This window comes from Pristis pectinata, chromosome 4 (assembly GCF_009764475.1).
Source record: "Pristis pectinata isolate sPriPec2 chromosome 4, sPriPec2.1.pri, whole genome shotgun sequence".
Lineage (NCBI taxonomy): Eukaryota > Metazoa > Chordata > Chondrichthyes > Rhinopristiformes > Pristidae > Pristis > Pristis pectinata.
Genome location: NC_067408.1, coordinates 32,838,893 through 32,862,263, shown reverse-complemented (window position 1 = coordinate 32,862,263; position 23,371 = coordinate 32,838,893). Strand labels below are relative to the sequence as shown.

At 39.2% G+C, this 23,371-nt stretch overlaps 1 protein-coding gene and 1 long non-coding RNA gene across 6 annotated transcripts in view; one reads left to right on the top strand and one right to left on the bottom strand.

The window, feature by feature from the left end:
• The window catches only part of ecscr (endothelial cell surface expressed chemotaxis and apoptosis regulator), a 29,470-nt gene extending 22,535 nt beyond the window's left edge, over positions 1-6,935 (bottom strand). Inside the window, exon 1 of one of the 2 annotated variants that reach the window (XM_052015046.1) lies at positions 6,819-6,935. In XM_052015046.1, coding sequence (XP_051871006.1) covers positions 6,819-6,870 — 52 coding nt within the window. In that variant the 5' untranslated portion in view covers positions 6,871-6,935. Of the gene's footprint in view, positions 1-5,332; positions 5,583-6,818 lie in introns of those variants that run through there. The other variant, XM_052015045.1, reaches the window with a different exon arrangement.
• Positions 1-23,371, top strand: part of LOC127569956 (uncharacterized) — a 136,123-nt gene that overhangs the window by 93,840 nt on the left and 18,912 nt on the right. The gene's annotated exons all lie outside the window — the stretch shown is intronic.

Below are 23,371 nucleotides of genomic sequence, written 5' to 3'. Positions count from 1 at the left end.
AATCTATTAGTGCCAGGTTTGAGAGGTATCATTGATAGATGAGTGTGCATTGATCAGAGTCCAAAGCTGGTGATGTTATTGCTGGTATATGACATTTGAGGATGCATTTTCTGACCTTCATGACACATTGGAGGTCTTTTCGTGATACAGCGTCTAAGGCTCGACTCCTAGCAATGAACACCTTGGTTATCGAGTCACATGGAGATTGTCTGAAGAACTTCCTGGCCCTCTGGATTGTATACGTCTCTTCTCCTCCACACCTTTTCCACTTAAATCTTTGATGCAGAACCATTAAATCTTGGAGCCTGCTGCCTCTCATGCTGGGCAATTATTACATTTTTTTTTAAATTTAGTACAAGTTCCACAACAACTTTTACTACTTTGCATAAGCCACAATGCATCTCCATTTCAAGAGGTGTAGGCTGGGTCTAAGAGGTGAAGGTTACTCACAATACCCAGCCTCTGCTGACATGTGTAGGCACTCAGCAGCATGGTTAGCTCTGGCAGCACACTGCAAACATGGTAATCAGCAATGTGAAGTAGGCATACTGTTTGCATTGGAAGCAATGGGACTGAAATCCCATCACAAATTACATGGCTAGCTCCACAGGTTATTGAACTTAGTCTCCACAATCTAAGACTTCACCACTCATAGTTGTAAGGTAATCAAATCTGTGGAAAACATTTAAAGGAGAACCATGTGATACTTGATAAGTATTTAGATATCAGAAAGGATTTAGAGTAGAACATTTTATCTTTGGAGATAGCAATTGATATGAATGTAAACTATGGAAGCATGTAATTTGTTAGCTGCCAGGAAATTTTGACGTTGCTAATGCAAGTGTTAAGATAGTGCTGGATCACCCATTAGGATTGGGAGACACAACCAGCCAAAGGAGTTAGATGGGTTCATTAGGTGCTGCAGTTATCATCTCTTAGAGCTGCTGGATTGCCTGGAGGATTTGGAGAGGAATTTTCTGGAGGTTCTCCCCCTACCCTCACTCCCCTGTGAAGTGATGGCTCAGCCAGCTCCATCATGGGCACAACCCTCCCCACCAGCAAGAACATCTTCAAGAGGTGGTGCCTCAAGAAGGCAGCATCCATCATTAAGGACCCTTAGCACCCAGGACATGCCCTCTTCACTTTACTACCATCAGGGAGGAGGTACAGCAGCCTGAAGACCCACACTCAGTGTTTCAGGAACAGCTTCTTCCCCTCCGCCATCAGATTTCTGAACGGTCCATGAACACTACCTCATAATTCCTCTCTTGCACCATTTAATTATTTTTGTACCTTATGTCTTGCACTGTACTGCTGCAGCAAAACAACAAATTTCACAACATACGTCAGTGATAATAAGCAGATTCTGATTTTGAAAGTAGTTTATTTCAGCCCACGCCCATACCTCAAGATATTGCAAGGTTTAGTGCTAAGTTCAAGGGTTTGGTGGTTGGTTGTGTTGGGTGGAGGTGGTGGTGTGTAGCAATTAAGTGAAGGCACTGGCTTACACATTTCTTTAAATCAGGCTTACATTTCCATTTGGCTGATTTTCATATTGATGGTCTATATTTTGTGGGAGAATCCTCCATCTAGTGGTATAATACAGAATCACAGTTTAAACCATGGAAGGAGACTAATTAACCCATCAAGTATGTTGTATGCAAGAGCATCCAGCTGGTCCCACTCACCAGGAACACAAACCTTCCTCACCACCTCCTGACTTTTCCGCACAGTCCTCTCCCCATATTAAAAGCTATTGCATTTCTGGTACACTTCTGAAAGAAAAAGTTGAGTGCTGCAACCATGCTACTAGAACATGTTTACTGGTAAATATTCCCCGCGACTCCCATTGGCTTTTTAGGACTTGTTCCCTTTAAACTTCGAGGTGCTGAATCATCTATCTTAGTGTGCAGTTAATGTATGACATCGTAACAGCTAGTACTTTCAGCTTCTTTAAATGCAAAAATATCACAATGAATGAAGATTCATTTTTCCTAGCTATCCAGTTTGAAATTCTACACCTTTGTTAATGAGGGGAATTAAATGACTGTTTTCTGGTGAAGTAACACTGCTCTGAAATGTTTTATGATTGGTATAATCTGAATATGTGTACCAACACATTAAGGATTGCTCTCTGTTGTCTTATTTGATTGGTCTCTACTATAATTAGCATCTTCCCATCTAACTACTTCCTATCTTGGGTAGAACTAACTATTTCTACACTTTAAATGTAAAGAAGCCAAGTACCCAAAGAATGCAATTGGATTTTTTTTTGCTGAAATGCACTATTTGGTGTTTCTTTATTATTTTCTTCCCTGAGGTATGAATGCAAGTTTAAACACAACATTGTTGTACTGGTATTGCACAAATTATATTTGTTTAATGCTGTTAATCTGTTTGAATGGCTGAGTGAGAAGTTTAATGATTAATGGGTCTGATTCACTAGTCCATAACTTCCACAGAGAGTTATGACTGAAGGCAGCAGAGACTGGAGATGCAGCATTCCAGTCTTACTTCCCTTGCAGCATACCCCTCGTGTTTGGCTGTTGTGAACTCCAATTAGAGTAGTGCAACAGCTGAGAGACATTAGTACACAATCTGATTTTTAATGTTGATCAAGTTCTTTACAAACAAACCAACCAACACAGAGCTCAAGCAGTCTTCAAGTAATCCTACACTGTGAAAAACTATTTCTCAACACTTGATACTAAGAATAAAAGCAAGGAGTAGAATATACAATCATTTCTCTTGTTTGCATGACTGTTAATGACAGTATATTCCTTATAAGGCCAGAGTCCACTAATTGAAATCGGTACAGTCTGTTCCATTTCCAGGTTGTTGGTGACTAATAATGGCACCCCCGATTAGACGAGTGGATACTCAGCAGAACTAAAAGCAAGACCAATCTAAAGGGAGAAGAGTTGCCTCTTAGCCAATAACCATCCACCCAGAAGATGGGCCCACCCAGTCTCCTTAATTAAAGAACCATCTATGCTGCAGACTAACTCATGTAGCATTGGACTGGTTAAGCAAAGAGCAAAAAAAAAGTGAAGGCAAGTTGTTATTACATCTAAGCTGCCCATTGTTGCATTGGTTTTGAACTTAGTTGATGACTGGATGTGTATGTAACAGGCTTAAAGTCATGCCTTAGATATTCTCATAGTACAACAATACTAACCACAGTAGGCATTTTGAACATTATTTATGAGGTGTGCTGGTACTGTTGTACACCTACAAGGATAGCATAATCCAAGATAATAATATTAGTATACTAATGTGAGTACTGCAGCATACCTTTCACGCATGCTTCAAACTTTTCAAAACAAATTAAGAAGCCATTTGCTTGGCCATATTAGTGCAGACTGAAACATTGCAGTCCAACATGGGACACTAGAAAAATGTAGGGTCATCTGTAGTAGATTTGCTTATGACAGAAATTTTAAGGCTGATCATTGCATCTCTTCTGAATGGTTAGCCTGTTTCAACAGTAACTTTGGGCTGCACTGTACAAGAGGGAATGCTTTGGTTAGCTATTATATGGGAATCCTTGGATATAACCTTTTACAGTCTTCTTCTAGCTATTGGTCCCTGATGTCATGCTGAACAGTACTGATGGTGAAAAGTGCCCAGCAGCAAGGTCAATAAGCAATGAAATAAATGATGTCTCCCTCAGAATATTAACACATCCAGACTTTTCCACCAACTCCTCCCTCACACCCCCAACCACCAGTGATTGTTCACATATGATAACACAAGCAAACCAGGCTATTAAATAAGAATTTTATCAAGAAATGAAAACCATGAGGGTGAAAATGACACATGCAAATTGCGAAGTATGCAACAGACAACTAGCCAAATCAAACCATGGAATTGGCTCACCACCTATGGTCTCTGCACTTACTGGGCCCAGATCCAAAGAGCTGACCCTCCATACTGGGAGGTGGCTAGTGAGGTGTAACAAGGGCTCAGCAGTCAACATCCTGCTGAGGGCTTGCCCCCAGAACACCACCTGACAGGAGGCTCCAACTAGGAATGGAGCTTTGCTTCCTGTCAATGCTGAAACTATAATTTAGCAACGTTTAAATAGTTGTATTTTTTTTAAATAACTAATTAAGTGAAACATGTTAAAGCAGTACCCAATTAAAAACATTAAAATAATTATTAAAATACCGTGACTTAACTTACCACTTTCTTCCTAATTTCTGGGCAGTCCTCATTCAAGAGGATGGGAGAAGTGGATTCCCTGTTAAAATGCTGGGGAATCCAACTAAGTTGGGACTGCACCATTGGACACCATGCAGAGTGCACTGCTGTCTGTCGCTCAGTACATCCTGGACTTAGAACAGATTACACTAGGATTTGTAAGAGTGATTGAACTGTAGTTCCTTTCTGAACTGCTAGGCACAGCCAGTAATATTGCAAAGTGCTCCCAAACCTGCTTAAGCAACAGAATCTTTACTTCACCATCTCAATGGTATGATAGCACATGGATCTCCTCTGTGAATAGATTGTTTGCATTTTCCTGCCAGCTGTTCCTGGCTGCTGTACTAGTATCAGAGTGCAGAGAATGGAATTTCTTCTCTATGGGTCCAAACTGGTAAAATGTAGGTGCCAAGACTGAGATGTTAAAAAAAATAATGTCCTCAGCTATATATTGACACACATAATACTTTCACTATGGAGCATTTTATCTTTTTGAGAAATTAATTCCACATGTCCTCCCATGGCAGAGGTGTATAGGATGCATAAATTTACACGTGTGGACACAACAACAGTATTATTGATTAGAGGTTTCCTTGCAGAATCTACCTCGTACAAATCTATCTCAGCTATATTGTGGGTGCTAAAACATCTAATGTGTTAGGTGGCAGGTATAGGCACATTCCGAGTCAGCAATAGGGCACATTTGTTAATCTTGATTTTGGTAGAAATAAATCTTTGCTCTCTCTGAGACTGGTAACCCAGAGCACCTTTATTTTTAAATAGCTGTATATGGGTTTATCATTGAAAAATGTAATAAAATTGTCCAGTCATTCACCCACCACTAACAATTATAAGTAGTAAAATGATTTTAAAATCCTATACTGACTGTTACTACCTTTATTGTAGTACACAAATCAATTTACTTGTAAATAATTCTTCATCTGTAAAAATAACACCTGTTTGTGAAACTCGTTTTAGAGTACAATTTCAAGATTCTACCCAAATCAGCACAATCACCTCACATTTGGAACAAAGACCATCACTGGTTTCACTGGTGGCTGCTGATCTAGCCAAACAATCTTAAACCTGCGGAGACTGCACAAAATCAAAAGCAAGTAGTAACACTTACATTTAAAGTTCCCCGGGGTTTTTTGGACATCTTCAGCTGGTTGGACTGAAGTCTGGTACAAACCCATCAGAGAGAAGTGAGCGATATACTAGAGTATACAATGCGTTTTTAATTTCATTTGGATTTCTGGTCACCAATTATGTTGAATATATTCCTTAATTCTTCTGTGCAGTAAATTTATTTTAATCTGTATTAAATCTTCATCTGCCTTTGTTTTATCTACGCACACATTTTGCCCCAGACATGTTGTTGTTTGAGCGGCAACCATAGATTGACTGCCCCTCCCAGCTTGATACACTGACCAATATTGCCCCTCGTAGTCCTATGCCAATTTTAGCAATTTTCCATTGAATTTCTGACATAAATTAGGAACAATTACAATCTCAATATCAATCCCTAGGGCACTCCATTGAGGACTTCACATTCTAACATAGCTGTACAGTAATCAACAAAGTAAATGGAAAGCCACAATACATAGCCAAAATTTTAGGCTGTAAGTGCATAATGTGTACCTGTTTGATTTTGTCCAATTCTGATACTGAGTTGCAAAGTGCAAAATAAAATCAACAAGACTGTAATGTAAAATGTTCTAGTCTTTGTTCTACTTGAGATTATTTACGTGGAAATTCATGGGTTCACTGGGTGTAATTATACGCCCATTGAATTTACTGGCTATGATACTGTGTAAGTGGAAACATAATTTTCTGATCCTTCCTGCAGTGTGTCAGTTACAACAAAGTGACTGCACTTAGGATAACAACTTACTGTATTTGAAGCACATTATGATGCCCTGAGGAATATAAATGCAACTTTTTTCTTTGACTTTAATGATCATTGGTTTTTGGCTAACATCTCCCCTTCCCTTTACTGCTATTGCACGTGCTGCTCAGCAAGCTCCATCTTTGGTTATTAGTGTTATTCGCCCCTTATCTTGATGGCTGCAAACTCAAAATTCATTTTAAAAAAAAATCAAGCTGAATGAAACGTACCAGAAGCACATTCACTGCAACTGCTTTGCAGCCATATATATAATCAAAAAAAATCATGTTGTCCAGAAAATGCAGAAACATAAAGGTAGAAAGCTATGACATTTTTTTCCTGTAACAGCAAAAAAAACATTTTAAATTCACCAAACAAAATAACAAAGACTTCCTACTCTCATACATCATCAACAAATTGAATTCTCCAAATCATACTCGAAGAAAATATTTTTAAGAGAGAAACTTAAAACTAACTTTTCCATTTCTCGTGAGGTGCAAGGAATGTAGAAAGTGTTACAAACATGTGATCACTTGTAGAGAAACATAACACTGGTGGTGAAGGCCAGAATTTCATTTTCAGTGAGTGTACAACCAAGCTGTATTCTGTGTACCCTTTTGAATAGGCACTGAAGCTAACTAAAATTGGTTGACACAAAACTAACTTAGAGAAAATTTACTATTTCCTTTTTACTAACCTGAAAAGGCTATGAATAAAACATTCCTACCTTTCAAAAACAAGCTGAAAAACAGAAAAACAGTGACTTTGAAAGTTGTCATTTTTTTCGTGCTTTAATGCAGAAAGCTTTACATAAATGTACTTCCAAATCCTGGTTGGTTTGCAAGTGGAAAAGAAGTATAAATGCATGGCTCCGCACTGATTATTTCTGGTGTTTCCTTTCAAAGAATGGGAGGAAGTTGAATGAAATCACATGGGAATTAACACCAGAGACCATTTGCTTATCTAATGCTATGTTCTGATTCACAGGGTGTGGGAATCTTGCATCTAGAAGTTCACAATGATTTGGCACCATTTGCAGTTTAGTTGAAGGCCAGCTCCAGAAATACTCTTTAAAAATAGACGTGACATCTGTATACTGTGTTCCAAATTTTTCAGACTATAATTTAAGACTGAAGTTTAAAATCTATTCTAAATGGAATATACAATATAACCACAGCAGAAACGTTTCCAAATCATTGCAATACTGTTTGGAAAGTACATTATAAATGCAATTTTGCTTTCTTTCCTTCTCTTGGATCCACTTCCTTTACTTTGCTTCTTTTGGTAAAAATTACTTTATTTCAAAATACTTTGATGTTTCTTCCTTCAACTTTCGTAAGTTATTCTGGCTTCATTCTGCTTTTTACTCCACTGTGCTCAGATCAAAAAAGTCATGCTCTGCACTGCAACATACAACTTAAGTTTAATAGAAAATAACATCTACAATTCAATTCCAATGCACTGAAAAAGTTGGCAACTTAATCAGGAGGCATCTACGGGTCTCTGACATTCGGTATTAATACAATGGTCTAACCTTACAGGGAGAATTTCACTTTTATGCACCTAGTGGTGAAATAACTGCTCACTTTGTGCCTGAGCCATCGTAAGAAAGCAGTGAAGGTTCAGAACAAATATGACCCCACAAAGGAGTTTGTCTGTCAAATCATAAGCCATTGGCTATCAAGAACAAACAACAGGATGTCTAAACGGGAAGCTTACATTAGACACAGAGTGCTCAAAACTGCAGAAAGTTCAGGGGAGCAGAGGTAGTGAAGGGAGAAATTAAGATAACAAAATCATTTTAAAAAATGATAAATTATATTAAGAAAACTGCAAAGATGTATTACTAATATATTGAGCAATAGGAAACCAAGGCCCGCTGGAGACCAAAATGCTTATCTATGGAGGCAGAAGAGGTGAATATTGTCCCTGAAAGAATACTCTGTACCAGCTTTCACAGGAGGGAAGTGTAGATATTGCAGTTAAAGAGGAGGAATCTAGTGGATAATATTTCATTTTTCACTGTTTAATTAAGAGGTTTATTATCAATGAAAGTAGATAAATTTCTTGGCCCAATGAAATATCTCCTTGGCTAGGGACGAAGTAGCAAATATTTTGATGGATTTTGCTGACAGGGGTGGTGCTAAATGACTGCTAGCAATGTATTATTGTTAAGATACAATCTTATCCATAATTTATAAATTATTTTTATAATTAATTGAATATGGTTGGAATGGATTTATTAAGGAGAGGTTGTGACTGACCAGTTACACTGAAGGTAAGTGAGGGGGAAGTATATTTGAGGTACTCCAAATGCATTTCAGCATGACAAATTAGTCAGAAAATAAAAACCCGTGGGATGCAATGGAAAGTGGCAGGTTGGATCCAAAACTGATTTAATGGCAAGAAGCAGAGCTCAGTGATGGGCAGGTGTCTTTGTGCCTAGAACTTATGCAGAGAGTGCGAGATCCTTTTGTTTGTGTGATTTGGATCAGTGATTTATAGTTAAATACTGAACCACATTTAAAAAGTTTGCAGATAATTACAAAAATAGCCATATAGTTAATGGGAAGAACAATGTGGACTAATTAGTGTAGAGAATTAGATATAGACTAGATATTGGATTCTTTGGGGTTGGGAGATACAATTGAGATGTATACAATTAAGAGGCTAGATAGGGTGAATAGGAAGAAGCTTTTTCTGTTAGTAAAGAAATAACAAAGTGGCACAGATTTAAAGTTATTGGTAGACATATTAGATGAGAGTGTGGTAGGAGTTTGAAATTCAGCTTGAAAATCTGATAGAGGCAAAAAGACTCACTGCATTATAAAAACACTTGGATGAGCACTTTAAGTGCCATGAACATCAAGACAGTGGACCAAGATCTGGAAAATGGAGATGGATTCAGTGGTCCTTTGTTTGGCAAAATTATGATGGTTTGAATGGTTGCCACTTATGCTGTAAATTTCTACATTTGTACAGTTCTTTCTGCTGCTAGTTTTCAAGTGTACCCAAGGACATGAGTTTCACGAATACCTTTAATTTGATCTCCTATCCCTAGCTAGAATTCCAAAGCCATTTTGGAGTTTAACCACCAAATAGAATAATCAGAGTGGATGTTCCAATCTGTAAACTGGGCCAGAAAAGAAGCAAAAGATTTCAAGGGTTGAAAAAATTATTAATCTACCTCCTGGTGAAGCAGCAGATCAAATCAAGTTGCATCAGCATTTCTGTTTGTCCTTTAAATGCAAGTACACACCTGGCCTTAACATTGTCCAGCTCTCTGATTGCTCGTCCCAGCTGTATACTCCATTGGTCAGTAACCTAAATATCTCCTTATAGATCTTTATCAACTCATTATATTGTGCCATTTGTAGGAGATATTTGGGTTACTGACCAATGGAGTGCACAGCTGATTCATCCACTGACACACCAAGAGTTATTCTATTCAGCTGCGTATTTCCAGGACACAAGACAATTCCAGTAACCTCGAATTGTCTTGTTAAAATATTTTCAGATATGAAGAAGAATAGGAACATGGGAAAAAGCAGCTATTTGGTATTTCCAACACATTCCCACTATCGCACTTAGACAATTTGTTCTACCAGATCACAAAATACATCTTATTCAATTTTTTGACCAAGCCAACTGACCACAGATTCAACTCCTAAGAAAGTTATCCTGATCGGAGTCAGAATAAAAAGACATTAGAGCAATTTTTCACTGAATCATGGATATTATAGGACAGTGAAGGTCACCTACTGCATTGATTTTGTGCTTGGTTTTTCAAAGGATATATGATTAGTGATTTCAATTTTCCTGCAATTGTTACTCTTTCATGTACTTACCTATTTCTCTTTTGAAAGCCATTAATTTCTACCACCCTTATAAGTAGTACTTTACAAGTCCTAACTACATTGCACAAAAAAGTTTTTCCTGGTCCCATAAATCAGTGTCATTTCATAATGGATGCTTCCATCTCTGAAAACAGTTTCTATTTATTATGTATAAAGTCTTCATGATTTTCAGTGCCTGTCTTCAGTCTATTCTCGCTCTTGGTGATGCTAGAGCCACGGAAGACGAAAACAGATTAGACAGGTTTCACTTCAAAGATAATATACAAGGAGCAATGACAAAAACAAAGCTTTTATTTGCTAATATATTCCCTGGAATTGATAGGGAGGACAGAGGGAAACCTTTCATTAAGAAACAAGTAGGCCACAGCCCCTCATGCTCCACCATTAAGATCAAGGCTGCAACTCCACATTCCTGCTCATTTCCCATAACACGTATAGTCTAAAATATCGACTACCTCCACACTAGGGGGTGGGTCCAGAACAAAAGGGACATACATTAAGATCATTCCTTAACACAAAAAAATGGTATAAGCATGGAACTCTCTCCTACAGAAAGCAGAAGTCGCAGCTTAATTAATGTATTTTAAATCCAAAAGCAATAGATTTTTGCTTGCCAGTAGTATTCAGGTACATGGAGCCAAGCCAGTTAAATAAAGCAAGGACATTATCCTATTCATATGTTCCTATGAAGGAGGGGTTTCTGCTTGAATTACATGGACAATCAGAAGAAACTCTAAAGAAAATTTCCATTGAGGATTATATAGATGAACTTTATGTGATAAAATAAAGCATTCAAAAAAATTAATAGACACTAGAAAATGCAAATAGTGAGTATACACACCCTTTTGCCTGCTGTTCATGGCAGTGACCTAGAACAGCTATTGTTCCATGCTCCAGATCAGTATAAAATCTGGTCCACGTAGATTGATACAAACAAAAGAGTATCTGGAAGAACGGTGGTTATCAGATACTGAGTTGGTAATAAAGGTCTGTGCAAAAATAGCTAAATTAATGCAGATAAAGCAATAATAGACTATACAGGTTTAACTTTCCAATCAACCACAAGCAAATTATAGCTTTCTAACAGGGAAATGCAGCTGGTTCGAATACACAGACTTTGAAAAAGATCTGACACGACAATAAATTAATGTATTTTGAATTTTTAATGAGAGTTGTGCTATGATCTGGGCATCCCAGTCTGTGGATCTGATTTCATCTTGATGATCATACTAAACTGCTAAATTCAGGGTTGTATTTTTCTTTCAGGATTTAACATCAATTCTTATTCATGGTTTAACAGTAGATTTCTATGGCAAATATAATTTACCCATTTAATTGGAACGCAGAAACTTTGCCAAACCTTACTGCAGCTAATTTCCCCGAGGCCATCAAACATGTTTCTACATCTGCTCTCTTGTTCTTCATTCAAAACCTCCTAACGCATTCACTGCCAAGATAGCATCAGGAAAGGAAAGTGTCCTGCGATATTCTCCAGTCACTTTTACTCCTCATCAGTAAAATATTTCAGCTAGCAATTTTCTCACCAATCAAGAAGCAAAGCTCTTTAACACTACAGTTATGGCTGTGTACAGTTTCCTATCCCTTACTGATGGGACGTCTCACCAAAAAGTCCAACGGAGCCTGGAAGCTCATTATGAATATTTAACTGAACCAATCTTGAGAAATTGGGCGAGTTCAATTGTGGGTGATTTTGGCAGATCAAGATCAGTGATTGAAAGAAGTCCACTGTAAATTACTCACATGTTTTCCCTCTGAAACATGACTAGAAACATTGTTAAAGCTACAATATACAATTGTGAAAGTATATATGTTTACCTGTGACATGTATTTCTAACTGAGTAATGCTATGACAGTATAGAGTCCCGAAATGCAGCATATGATGTTTGGTGGACAATAGTAGTTCAGGTGTCAGGACTTTATTCTAGTAGATGGAGAGGCCCAAAAATTGTGCCGTGCACTGAGTGTCGAATAGTGCAGACATGGAATGTTTCTGCGTCAATTCATTAAAATTAAGTACTGTACAAGTTACAAAACCATGCCATTATTCAGGTGATATATTTTGACAGTACAACCCATGGTATTCAAGAAATTCTGCTTCAGAGCCAAGATTAATAAAACACTGTACTCTTTATTAACAGGCAATTTTTAACTTGACAAGTTGCCTTTCTGGAGACTTCCTGTGACTGACTACTGCAGGGGACTGAACGCCCCGTTGCAATTATTGAAAACGTCATACTCTCAGCCACACAGGGCTTTGGACACCCAGCATTATACACCAAAATCAAATTACTAATTCAGCAAGGCCAGTTCATTTGGTCACAACTGCAGTGCACAAGGACTTTAAAAGTAGTTGGTTACAGCATGTCTGAGCTTGACTTACTCTCAGAATACAATTCAACCATGCAATGTGTAGAATTCGCCAGCAAGTTAATTATGGTTTAATCTTTGACAGGGAACAAGCTCGCAATATGGACTACATTTTAGCAGAAAGGAATTGAATATCTCCCCACAGAGTGGACATATTATTGTTAAAATGTATTTTTTTTAAAACAATGTCACCAGGACTTTTAGTCTATAAACAAAAAAGGGTTCTGGATGCAGAAAACATGCACTCATACCTAATAGTGATATTAAACATAATTTTGCTGTAGATCAGCAAACATTAGAATCAGATGGATATCCAACTTCTTCTAGCCGAAGGCTGATTTGCTATCCTATTGTACTACTTTCCAAGTATTAGTTCAAGTATAGTCTGCATTCCATGGCCTCCACACAAACTTTACCATTCTTGATCAAGATGATCGGGCTACCCAAACATTTATCCCCAACTAATATCCTGTGGAGCAAAACGTTAAAACTAAATATTAGGGCTTGCAAAGCTGGCAAAGGGGCTCTTTAAATGACACATCTTCCTTTACAAGCTCTCTGTTTCTCTCAAACTGCATTAAAAAAATCTCCATTTACTCACTTGTAGCTTTTTGTGAACCTCCACAAAGGAAGTGAGGGAAAATGGACTTCCTATACAGTGCAGTACTTTAGAAATCATATCACAGACCAGAGTAGTCCCTACCCTGGGAGTGTTTAACTGGACAACAGAGAGAGAGTTGTACTCAGTATCTGACCTGTGCTTTGTGATGCCCTGGGTACATGTGATAGGATAGTATTAACTGTGTACATTGTGTCATCCATCATCATGCTGTAAAGATCACAATATTCCCTATAGTTGCTCTCCTTGGAAAATGTCCAAAGATTTTTCCTATGTTAAAGATGACAAGTTTCTTTATTTTGTATCCATCCAAAGTCATATTTCATTTCAATACTCAATGCTCTTGCTCTGTGCAGGGACTATACTGAAGCAGTAGGTCAAGCAAATAATGTTCCCGAGTCTGATAGCACAGAAACATACTATTTGGCCCACCATGTCCATACAGACCTTTTTTTGCCCATCAACACTAACCCACTTTGCCTGCACGAGGTCTGTATCTTTCAATGCCTTGCCTATCTAAATGTCCCTCAAACAAAGTGATTGCATCTGACTCCATCACTTCCTCTGGCAGAGAGTTCCAGATATCAACCACTGTGTAAAAAAAATTTCTCCTCAAAAAACTAGCGTTCATGGGTGTGGGAACTAGAGCTGCTGGTCAGCATGTGGAGGGGTTGAAGGGAAGGTAGAGCTTATAACAAGTGAGTATGGAAGGAAGGGCAGCCAGGGCCAGGTTAATGAACACTGTGGGACTGATGGGCTTAAGTGTGCTTATTTCAATGCAAGGAGTACTACGGGTAAGGCAGATGTACTTAGAGCATGGATCAGTTTGTGATGTTGTTAGCCATTGCAGAGACTTGGTTGCGAGAGGGACAGGACTGGCAGTTCAACATTCCAGGGTTTTGATGTTTCAGATGTGATAGAGAGGGAGGCAAAAGAGGTGGAGGAGTCGCATTAGTTCTCCCTAATGAGGGAGAACGTCACAGCTACACTCCTTTGTTTAAGAAGGGAAATGGGAATAATCCAGGGAATTATAGGCTGCTGAGCATTGCTTCAGTGGTAGGGAAGCTATTGAAGAGGATTCTTAGGCAAAGCATTTACTCACGTTTGAAAAAGCATAGGCTAATTAGGGACAGTCAGCATGGCCTTGTGCAGGGCAGGTCATGTCTTACAAATGTTCCTGTTTTTTTGAGGCGGCGACAAAGTTGACTGATGAGGCTAGGGCAGTGGATGTTGTCTACATGGACTTCAGTAAGGCATTTGACAAAGTCCCTCATGGTAGGCTGATCGAGAAGATTAGGATGCATGGGATCCATGGTGTCTTCAGAATTGGTTTACCCATAGAAGACGGAGGGTAGTGGTGGGTGTCATTCTAGCTGGAGGTATGTGACCTGTGGTTTTCCACAGGGATCAGTGCTGGGTCCTCTATTGTTGTAATACATGATTTGGATGAAAACATAGATGGGTTAGTTAGTAAGCTTGCAGATGACACAAAACTTGATGGAGTTGTGGACAGTGAAGCAGGTTATCAAAGGATACAGCAGGTTATGGATCAGTTACAGATATGGGTAGAGAAATGGCAGATGGAGTTTAATCTGGGCAAGTGTCAGGTGTTCACTTTGAGATCAAATGTAAGGGGAAAAGTTTACAGTTAATGGCAGGACTCTTAACAGCATTGATATACAGAGGGATCTTGGGATCCACGTCTACAGTTCCCTGAAAGTGGCCACACAAATAGATAGAGTGGTCAAAAAAAGCATATGGCATGCTTGCCTTCATTGGTCAGAGCACTGAATATAAGAGTTAGGAAGTTACTTTGCAGCTGTGTAAAACTTTGGTTTGGCTGCACTTGGAGTATTGTGTGCAGTTCTGGTTGCCCCATTATAGAAAGGAAGTGGAGGCTTTGGAGAGGGTGCAAAAGAAGTTATCAGAATGTTGCCTGGATTAGAGGCTATTAGCTATAAGAAGAGGCTGGAAAGTCAGAGGCTGAGGGGAGACCTGATAGAAGTTTATAAAAAGCATAGTTAGGGTAGACATCAGAATCTTTCTCAGAAGGTAGAAATGTCAAATGCTAGCCCAACCTATCCAAACTCTCCCCATAACTCAAGTTCTTCAATCCAGGCAACACCCCAGTGAACGTCCTCTGCACTCTTTCCAGCAGCACCACATCCTTCCGATAGTTCAGCGACCAGAACTGCACACAATGCTTCAAGTGCGGTCTAACCTATTTTGTAAAGTTGCCACAATGTCCCAATTTTTATATTCTATGCCCTGTCCTATATTAGGCAAGCATGCCACATGCCTTGTTCACTAACCTACAGTATCTGCCTGTGTTGCGACTTACATGGAACTATAGACTTGAACCTGAAGGTCCCTCTGTTCCTCAACATTCCTTTGCACTCTATATTTCCTGTACACGTCTAGCAGGCACGGTAGCATAGTGGTTAGCATAATGCTTTACAGCACCAGCGACCCGGGTTCAAATCCGGCCACTGTCTGTAAGGAGTTTATACGTTCTCCCCGTGTCTGTGTGGGTTTCCTCCGGGTGCTCCGGTTTCCTCCCACATTCCAAAGACGTACAGGTCAGGAAGTTATGGGCATGCTATGTTGGCGCCGGAAGCATGGCGACACTTGCGGGCTGCCTCCCAAAATCACTCCGCAAAAGATGTATTTCGCTGTGTGTTTCGATGTACATGTGACTAATAAAGATCTTATCTTGTCTTAACCCTATCTGACTTCTCAAAATGCATCCCTTTGCACTTGTTGGGATCAAATTCCATCTGCTATGCCCCACCTAACTTTCCATCTAATCCAGATCCTGCTGTAGCCTTAAGCCACCTTCCTTGCTGTTGCATGCCTGCCTCTTGCTGTAATTGTAGGATTTTGTTCAGGGATAACATCCCCATTTCCCTGTACATATGAAGTACATCATAACACATTAAGAAAGGAAATCAATTAACATGAACTAAGGCAGTAGTTTATTTAACTTGGTGTGAGCTATTATTTCAGACAGTGCATTGTGTCTGGGATGGAAATAGCATTGTTTACTTGTGATGGAAGTGTAGATTAAAATTTCATTGCAGTGATGGTCCAAGTGTTTTTTTTTAAAATTAATTTCAAGGTTTTCCTTAACAGGGCAGCAGCTGGGCACAAGATGAGTGTCAGGTATTAATATCATCAATACTTTTCATTAACGAACAATTCTGAAGCAACAAAGTGACATTGGATTAATCAGTGTCTATTATCATAAATATATTTAAATACCTAACTCTCGAAATATCTAACACAATGAAATGGACAGAGCACAGGAAAACTGGCTGAGGAGAAACACATGGGTATAAAGAGGGAATTATAAGACAGGAGCAAGATTTGGGGGCAAATACTTGAGATTAAGAGAGAGAATGTTAAGCATAATTCAATTTATTAACTGGGAGAGTTGTATTTCTAATTAAAAGATACAATTTTATTAGAATGATTTTAGGGAGGTATTGATATTAACATTATAATACTTCTTCTGTTTCAGAATGGTTTACAAGAGAAAAGTATTGACATTGTTATCCCTAACTTCTGTTCATTAGTGAAAAGTACTGACAATATTAAAACAATCTAACACTCACTGAAGATTATTAATAATAATCTTAACTTAACATTAATAAACTAACTAATAAACTCTGTTAAACCAAACATTCGCAAAGGCATACAGAACAATGGACTGTTGGTGAGAGCTCCCAGAAAGGGGACAGGAAATCGTATACAATAACAATTTAATAGTTATTTTGGCTAGATGGTGAAAAGATTGCTAGCTGAAAGGTTTATAAAAATGTTCAAATTTAAAATAATTAAAATTAGTGAAGTAATAGTTAATAAATTACATTGTAGGATTATCGATATTATTAACAATTTGACACTTCCTATTGGTAGTGTATTTGTAGACGGCTTCAAAAGAAGAACAAGGGAGCAGAAAAATACTTGGCTCAGCCCTGCAGAGCAATTTCATGCAGGAAATTGACATGAAGGACATTTCTTGTGCATAAAACATTGTTAAAATTTATATGGATGTGTCCATGCACCAATAATTTGTTGATGACCAGGCTGATAGGAACACCAATGAAGATGTATTTTATATAATTATATATTATAATTTGTGAGAATTAATCCTTGGTGGCTATATCTATTAAGAAGACATGATATTAAAAAATGTATTTGAATCAGCACTGCAATTTCAATCTATTTTAGCCTTACAGGAAAAGATGCAATTTCCTTACCAGACAACTGTGGGACACAACATACTGTCTGAAATAATAAGTACCAGCAAGCTAAATAAACTCATTCCTTTTATGTTAGTCAATTTCCTGTCTAAGTCCATTATGACATCAATGTTCAGATACTATAAACTAATGAACAAGGAAACAATGTCACTTTACACAAAGCACATTTTAGATTTCGTCACTTCAAGCTGACCTCTTAAAATATTCCGAGGCAGTCACAGGAAAGTGTTCACCTTATCAACTTATGTCAATGAATTTATGCCCGTCACACCCTTCACTATTCTACTTTAGGATTCTGACTCAGCGTTAGCGATGAAGCTTGTCCTTGCACAAGATTATGGAGAGCAAGGATTACGAAGAAATCCTTCATAACTTGACCAACAAATTAACAGAATTGTCCGAATGGGCTCAATGACCTATTGTAAAGCCTTTATTTGATTCAAATAAATGTATGGGTATTTTCAGAGTAAAAAAATAGGAAAACATTTTTTAAAATTTCCATTACCATAGCCTAATTTACACAAACTGCAAATGATTTAATTCTCCATGTAATCATAGATACTGAAATAAATCAACATCAGGTTCTAAGCACTTATTTTTTTAACAGGTGCTCAACTTAAGGCTTCCTTAAATTTATCAGATAACTCAAATCTTTATTGTAACTGATGCAAGTAAACGTGACCATTCACAGATCTTTCCTTCAAGGGGAAATAAAAACCTTATTTAAAACCAAGCAGTTTAGTCTGCTTCTGGGAACAGCAGCGCCTGGAATGTTGATGCAGTATTATTGCATTATATCACTTCCCAAGGAATTCGGCTTAAACAAACATTAACTTTCTGTGGTGCTCATTAACCAAGTGTTGATGGACAAACATACCTTGCAGTTTAAAAACTGGTTGCTATGGATATCACATGTACACAATCAGCCATCCATACACATGGAAATCTAGCCAGGACTGTGAAACTGAATGTCCACCCATTTAAAGTATTATTACCTCAGGAGGGGAAAACAAAACACCTATTGCATTTATATGCAGCAAACTCCAAAATCCTTTATGTCTCCAGTAGTTCACAGAAAGGACCAGAGACAAAATAACCAAGGGGATTGACAAACATCCATCAGATGGCAGGTTTATTTTTTCTATGAGGCCCAGCCACCCAGAATGACAACCTCATGCTTCAACATGCCAATAAGGCTGAGCCTGTCAGTAAACACTAACCTTGGCCCCTCTTCTGTCCACCTCCAGCATAAATGAAGATGACCTTATTTTGATGTGATGGCAAAGCCATCCAAAGCAACCCATTATCATCTCGATTATTTTAAAGGCTACCAAGTTCAAGGAGACAGTGTATTCACATAGGCACTGAGAAACCAAGTATAATCACCAAGATTTATTCAGATGGGGGAACATGAACTATCCAGCTGAACACAACTTCAACTCACCTTCATTTCCCCAGACAGTTTCTTGAAGCTTTGAAATCCTATTCTGGAGAAATTAAAATTAGAGCTAAGTGTGTCCCAAAGAGTATATTATTTTTGCTGATGGGAAGTCCAAAAAAAATCAGAATCATAGCACTATATCTAGAATGGAAAATCTCACCTCATAATGCAGGTTACTCTGCTGATCCCTGCTTTACATAAAAAAAAGGATACAGCTGAGTGCAGAGATCAACCCATCAATCAGCCCTGAAACAATTGAAGTCCCTATCCAATCAGGACACTGGAGCCTACTCTTGTTCATGCTCATTGGCTGTTGAAAATGAATGAGCAAAATATAATAAATATTAAAAAGAGGGAGAAAAAAACAGAAATTAGACAGAGGAAGGATAGAGTTTCTCTTTGGCTTGCTTGGGCAACCTTGACCAAACCCTATCAGAGATATGTTCTTTGTCTTATCCATCCCTTCCCTACCATGTTTGTAACTTAAAAAAAAGGTCTTTGAGCTGAAATGTTTACTCTTTCTCTGTGCACAGATGCTGTCTGACCTGCTGAATATTTCCAGCACTTCGTTTTTATCTCAGATTTTACAGTATCTGCATTTTTTTTATTTTCATGTAATAAAGATTAGTTATTGTCATCAATTTCACCTTTCATTTTGGGGACTGATCCCAACTTGGGTACCAGAGTATTACCATCACTACCTAGATCCCTAGGTATATTGTGAGGTTGCAGTGTTTTGATTTTATAATAAAGTTCTTTTCCTTATTTATGTGCTGCATTTCAACGATAAGCAAGAGTTATATTTGTACGTATTTTTATTTGTATCAATTTCTTGGCATGCATTTGCACACAAATTACACTATAATTTACCCAATTGTGACAATGGAAGCTCAAGTCAAAATTTTCCGAACTCATTTTTGAATGCAGGAATGTAAAACAAAATTGCAAAAATACATGTACAAATGAAGCACCAACACTATAATTAAGGCTGTGATCTTCTGCAAAGCCACTTCTTCGACTTCCTTAGGCAGGATCTAGCAGAGGTCAATTGGGAGAGCCTGTTTGAAGGGAAAGGAATGAATGGCAAGTGGGAGGCTTCTAAGAGTGAGATACCAAGAGATATCTCAAGAGTCCAGAGGCACCACATTTCTGTTAGGGTGGAGGGTAAACCTAGCAAGCTTAGGGAACCCTGGATGATGAGAGATATTGAGGCTCTGGTCAAGAACATGGAGGAACATACATGGGGTTTAGGGGGTTGGGGACGAATGAATTCCTTGATCACAGTAAAAAGATTAAGAATACACTTAAGAAGGAAATCAGGAGGGCAAAGAGAGGGTATGAGATGGATCTGGCAGGCAAGATTAAGGAAAATCTCAACAGGTTCGATAAATATATTAAAAGTAAAAGGGTGGCTCGGGAGAGAGTGGGTTCCCTTAGAGATCAGCAAGGCCACCTATGCCTCAAGCTACAGGAGATGGGTGAAATTTTTAACAAATATTTTTCCTCGGTGCTTACTGAGGAGAAAATCATGGTTGCTCAAGAGATAAGGGAAACTAGTGGAGATATTTTGGAGAACATTCATATTAACAGGGAGGAGGTATTTGCAGCCATACGGTGCATTCAGTGGATAAATCCCCAGTACCTGACCGAATACAACCTCAGACTTTGTTGGAGACTAGAGAAGAAATTGTGGTCAGTGTTGGACCCCTGTTATTTGTTATTTATATAAGTGATTTGGATGTGCATGCACAAGGCTTGATCAGCAAGTTTTCAGATGACACAAAATGAGAAGGTATTGCTGATAGTGAAGCAGGTTATTGTAGATTGCAGGGGGATCTTGATCAGTTAGGGAAGTGGGCTGAGGAGTGGCAAATGGATTTTAATACAGATAAGTGTGAAGTGATGCATTTTGGAAAGTCAAACCAGAGTAGGACTTGGTAGGGCACTAGGGAGTATAATGGACAGAGGAAACTAGGAGTACAAGTGCATAGTTTGTCACAGGTAGACAGGGTGGTGAACAAGGAGTTTAGCATGCTGGCCTTCATTAGTCAGGGCAGTGAATACAGGAGTTGGGACATTATGTTGCAGTCGTACAAGTCATTGGTGAGGCTGCACTTGGAGTACTGTGTACAGTTTTGGTCACCCTGTTGTAGGAAAGACGTGGTTAAACTGGAAAGAGTGCAGAAAAGATTCACGAGGATGTTGCCAGGACTAGAGGGCCTGAGTTTTAGGGAGAGGTTGGCCAGGCTAGGCCTTTATTCTTTGGAATATAGGAGAACAAGGGGCAACCTTATAGAAGTGTTTAAAATTATGAGAAGCATTGGGGGAGGGCTAATTACGACAGTATCAGGCAGGATCTTGGGAATATAAATTGGGAACAGATATTCTCAGGGAAATGCACAGAAGAAATGTGGAGGCTGTTTAGGGAACACTTGCATGGGGTTCTGGATGGGTTTGTCCCACTGAGACAGGGTAAGGATGGTAGGGTAAAGGAACCATGGGTGACAAAGGAGGTAAAACATTTAGTCAAGAGGAAGGAGGAAACATACTTAAAGTTTAGGAAGCAAAAATCAGGCAGGGCTCTTGAGAATTATCAGGTAACCAGGAAGGAGCTTAAGAAGGGACTTAGGAGAGTTAGAAGGGGACATGAGAAGGCCTTGGTGAGTAGAATTAAGGAAAACCCCAAGGCATTCTACATGTACGTGAGGAACAGAAGGATGACTAGAGTGAGGGTAGGACCGCTCAGGGATAAAGTGGGAAACATGTGCCTGGAGGAGGAGGTAGGGGAAAGCCTTAATGAATACTTTGCTTCAGTGTTCACTAGGAAGGGGGACTTTGACAAATGTGAGGTCAGCGTAGAACAGGCTAATGTGCTGGAGCATGTTGTAGTTAAGAGGTAGTGTTGGTGCTTCTGAAAAACATTAGGATAGATAAATCCCCAGGGCCAGATGGGATACACCCCAGGTTTCTACAGGAAGCGCAGGAAGGGATTGCTGAGTCATTGACGATGATATTTGCATCCTCCCTGGTCACAACAGTGATACCATAGGATTGGAGGATGATAAATGTTGTTCCCTTGTTCAAGAGAGGTAATAGAGATAATCCTGGGAATTATAGAGCAGTGAGACTTACGTCAGTGGTTGGCAAGCTATTGGAGAGGGTTCTTAGGGACAGGATTTATGAGCATTTGGAGAAGCATAGTCTTATTAGGAACAGCATGGCTTTGTGAGGGGTAGGTCATGCCTCACGAGCCTAACTGAGTTTTCGAGGAGGTGACAAAACAAATAGATGAAGGTAGAGCAGTTAATGTGGTGTATGTGGACTTTAGTAAAGTGTTTGACAAAGTTCCCCATGGTAGGCCCATCCAGAAAGTCAGGAGGCATGGGATCCATGGAAACTTGTTTGCGTGGATTCGGAATTGGCTTGCCCACAGAAGATAGAGGGTGGTAGTAGATGGAGAATATTCTGTCTGGAGGTCGGTGACCAGTGGTGTTCCGCAGGGATCTGTTCTGGGACACCTGCTTTTTGTGATATTTTTATAAATGACTTGGATGAGGAAGTGGGGGGGGATAGGTTAGTAAGTTTGTGGATGACCGAAGGTTGGAGGGTTTGTGGATAGTGTGGAAGGTTTTTGAAGGTTACAACAGGATATAGACAGGATGCAGAGTTGGGCAGAGAAGTGGCAGATGGAGTTCAATCTGGAAAAGTGTGAAGTGATACACTTTGGAAGAACGAACATGAAGGCGGAGTACAAAGTTAATGGCAGGATTCTGAGCAGTGTGCAGGAACAGAGGGATCTTGGGGTCCAAGTCCATAGATCCCTCAAAGTTTCCATGCCAGTTGATAGGATGGTTAAGGCGGTATATGGTGTGTTGGCCTTCATTAATCAGGGGATTGAGTTCAAGAGCCGAGAGGTAATGTTGCAGCTCCATAAAACTCTGGTGAGACCACACTGAGAGGATTGTGTTCAGTTCTGGTCACCTCATTATAGGAAGGATGTGGAAGCTTTAGAGAGGGTGCAGAGGAGATTTACCAGGAAGCTGCCTGGATTAGAGAAAAGGTTGAATGAGCTAGGTCTTTTCTCTTTGGAGCGATGCAGGATGAGAGGCAACTTGATAGAGGTATATAGGATTATGATGGGTATAGATAAAGTGGACAGCCAGCGCCTTTTCTCCAGGGCGGCAATAGCCAATACCAGAGGACATCTATTTGAGGTCAGAAGAGGAATGTTCAGGGGAGATGTCAGTGGTAGGTTCTTTACACAGAGAGTGGTGGGTGCCTGGAATGCACTGCCTGGGGTGATTGTAGAGGCTGATACAATAGGGACATTTAAAAGGCTCTTAGATAGGCACATGGAAGTAAGAAAAATGGAGGGATAGGGGCTGTGCAGGAGGGAAGCTTTAAATTGATCATGGAGTAGGTATTCATATAGATCGGCAATACATCATGGGCCGAAGGGCCCGTACTGTGCTGTACTGTTCTATGATCTATGTTCATAGATAAGGTGGATGGTAACAGTCTTTTCCCCAGGGTAGGGGGCATAAACTTCGGGTGAGAGGAGAAAGATTTAGAAAGGGACCTGAGAGGCAACTTTTTCACACAGAAGGTGGTGAGTATATGGAATGAGCTGCCAGAGGAAGTAGTTGAGGCAGGTACAATAGTATCATTTAACAAACACTTAGATAGGTATGTGGAGGAGAGGGGCCTGCA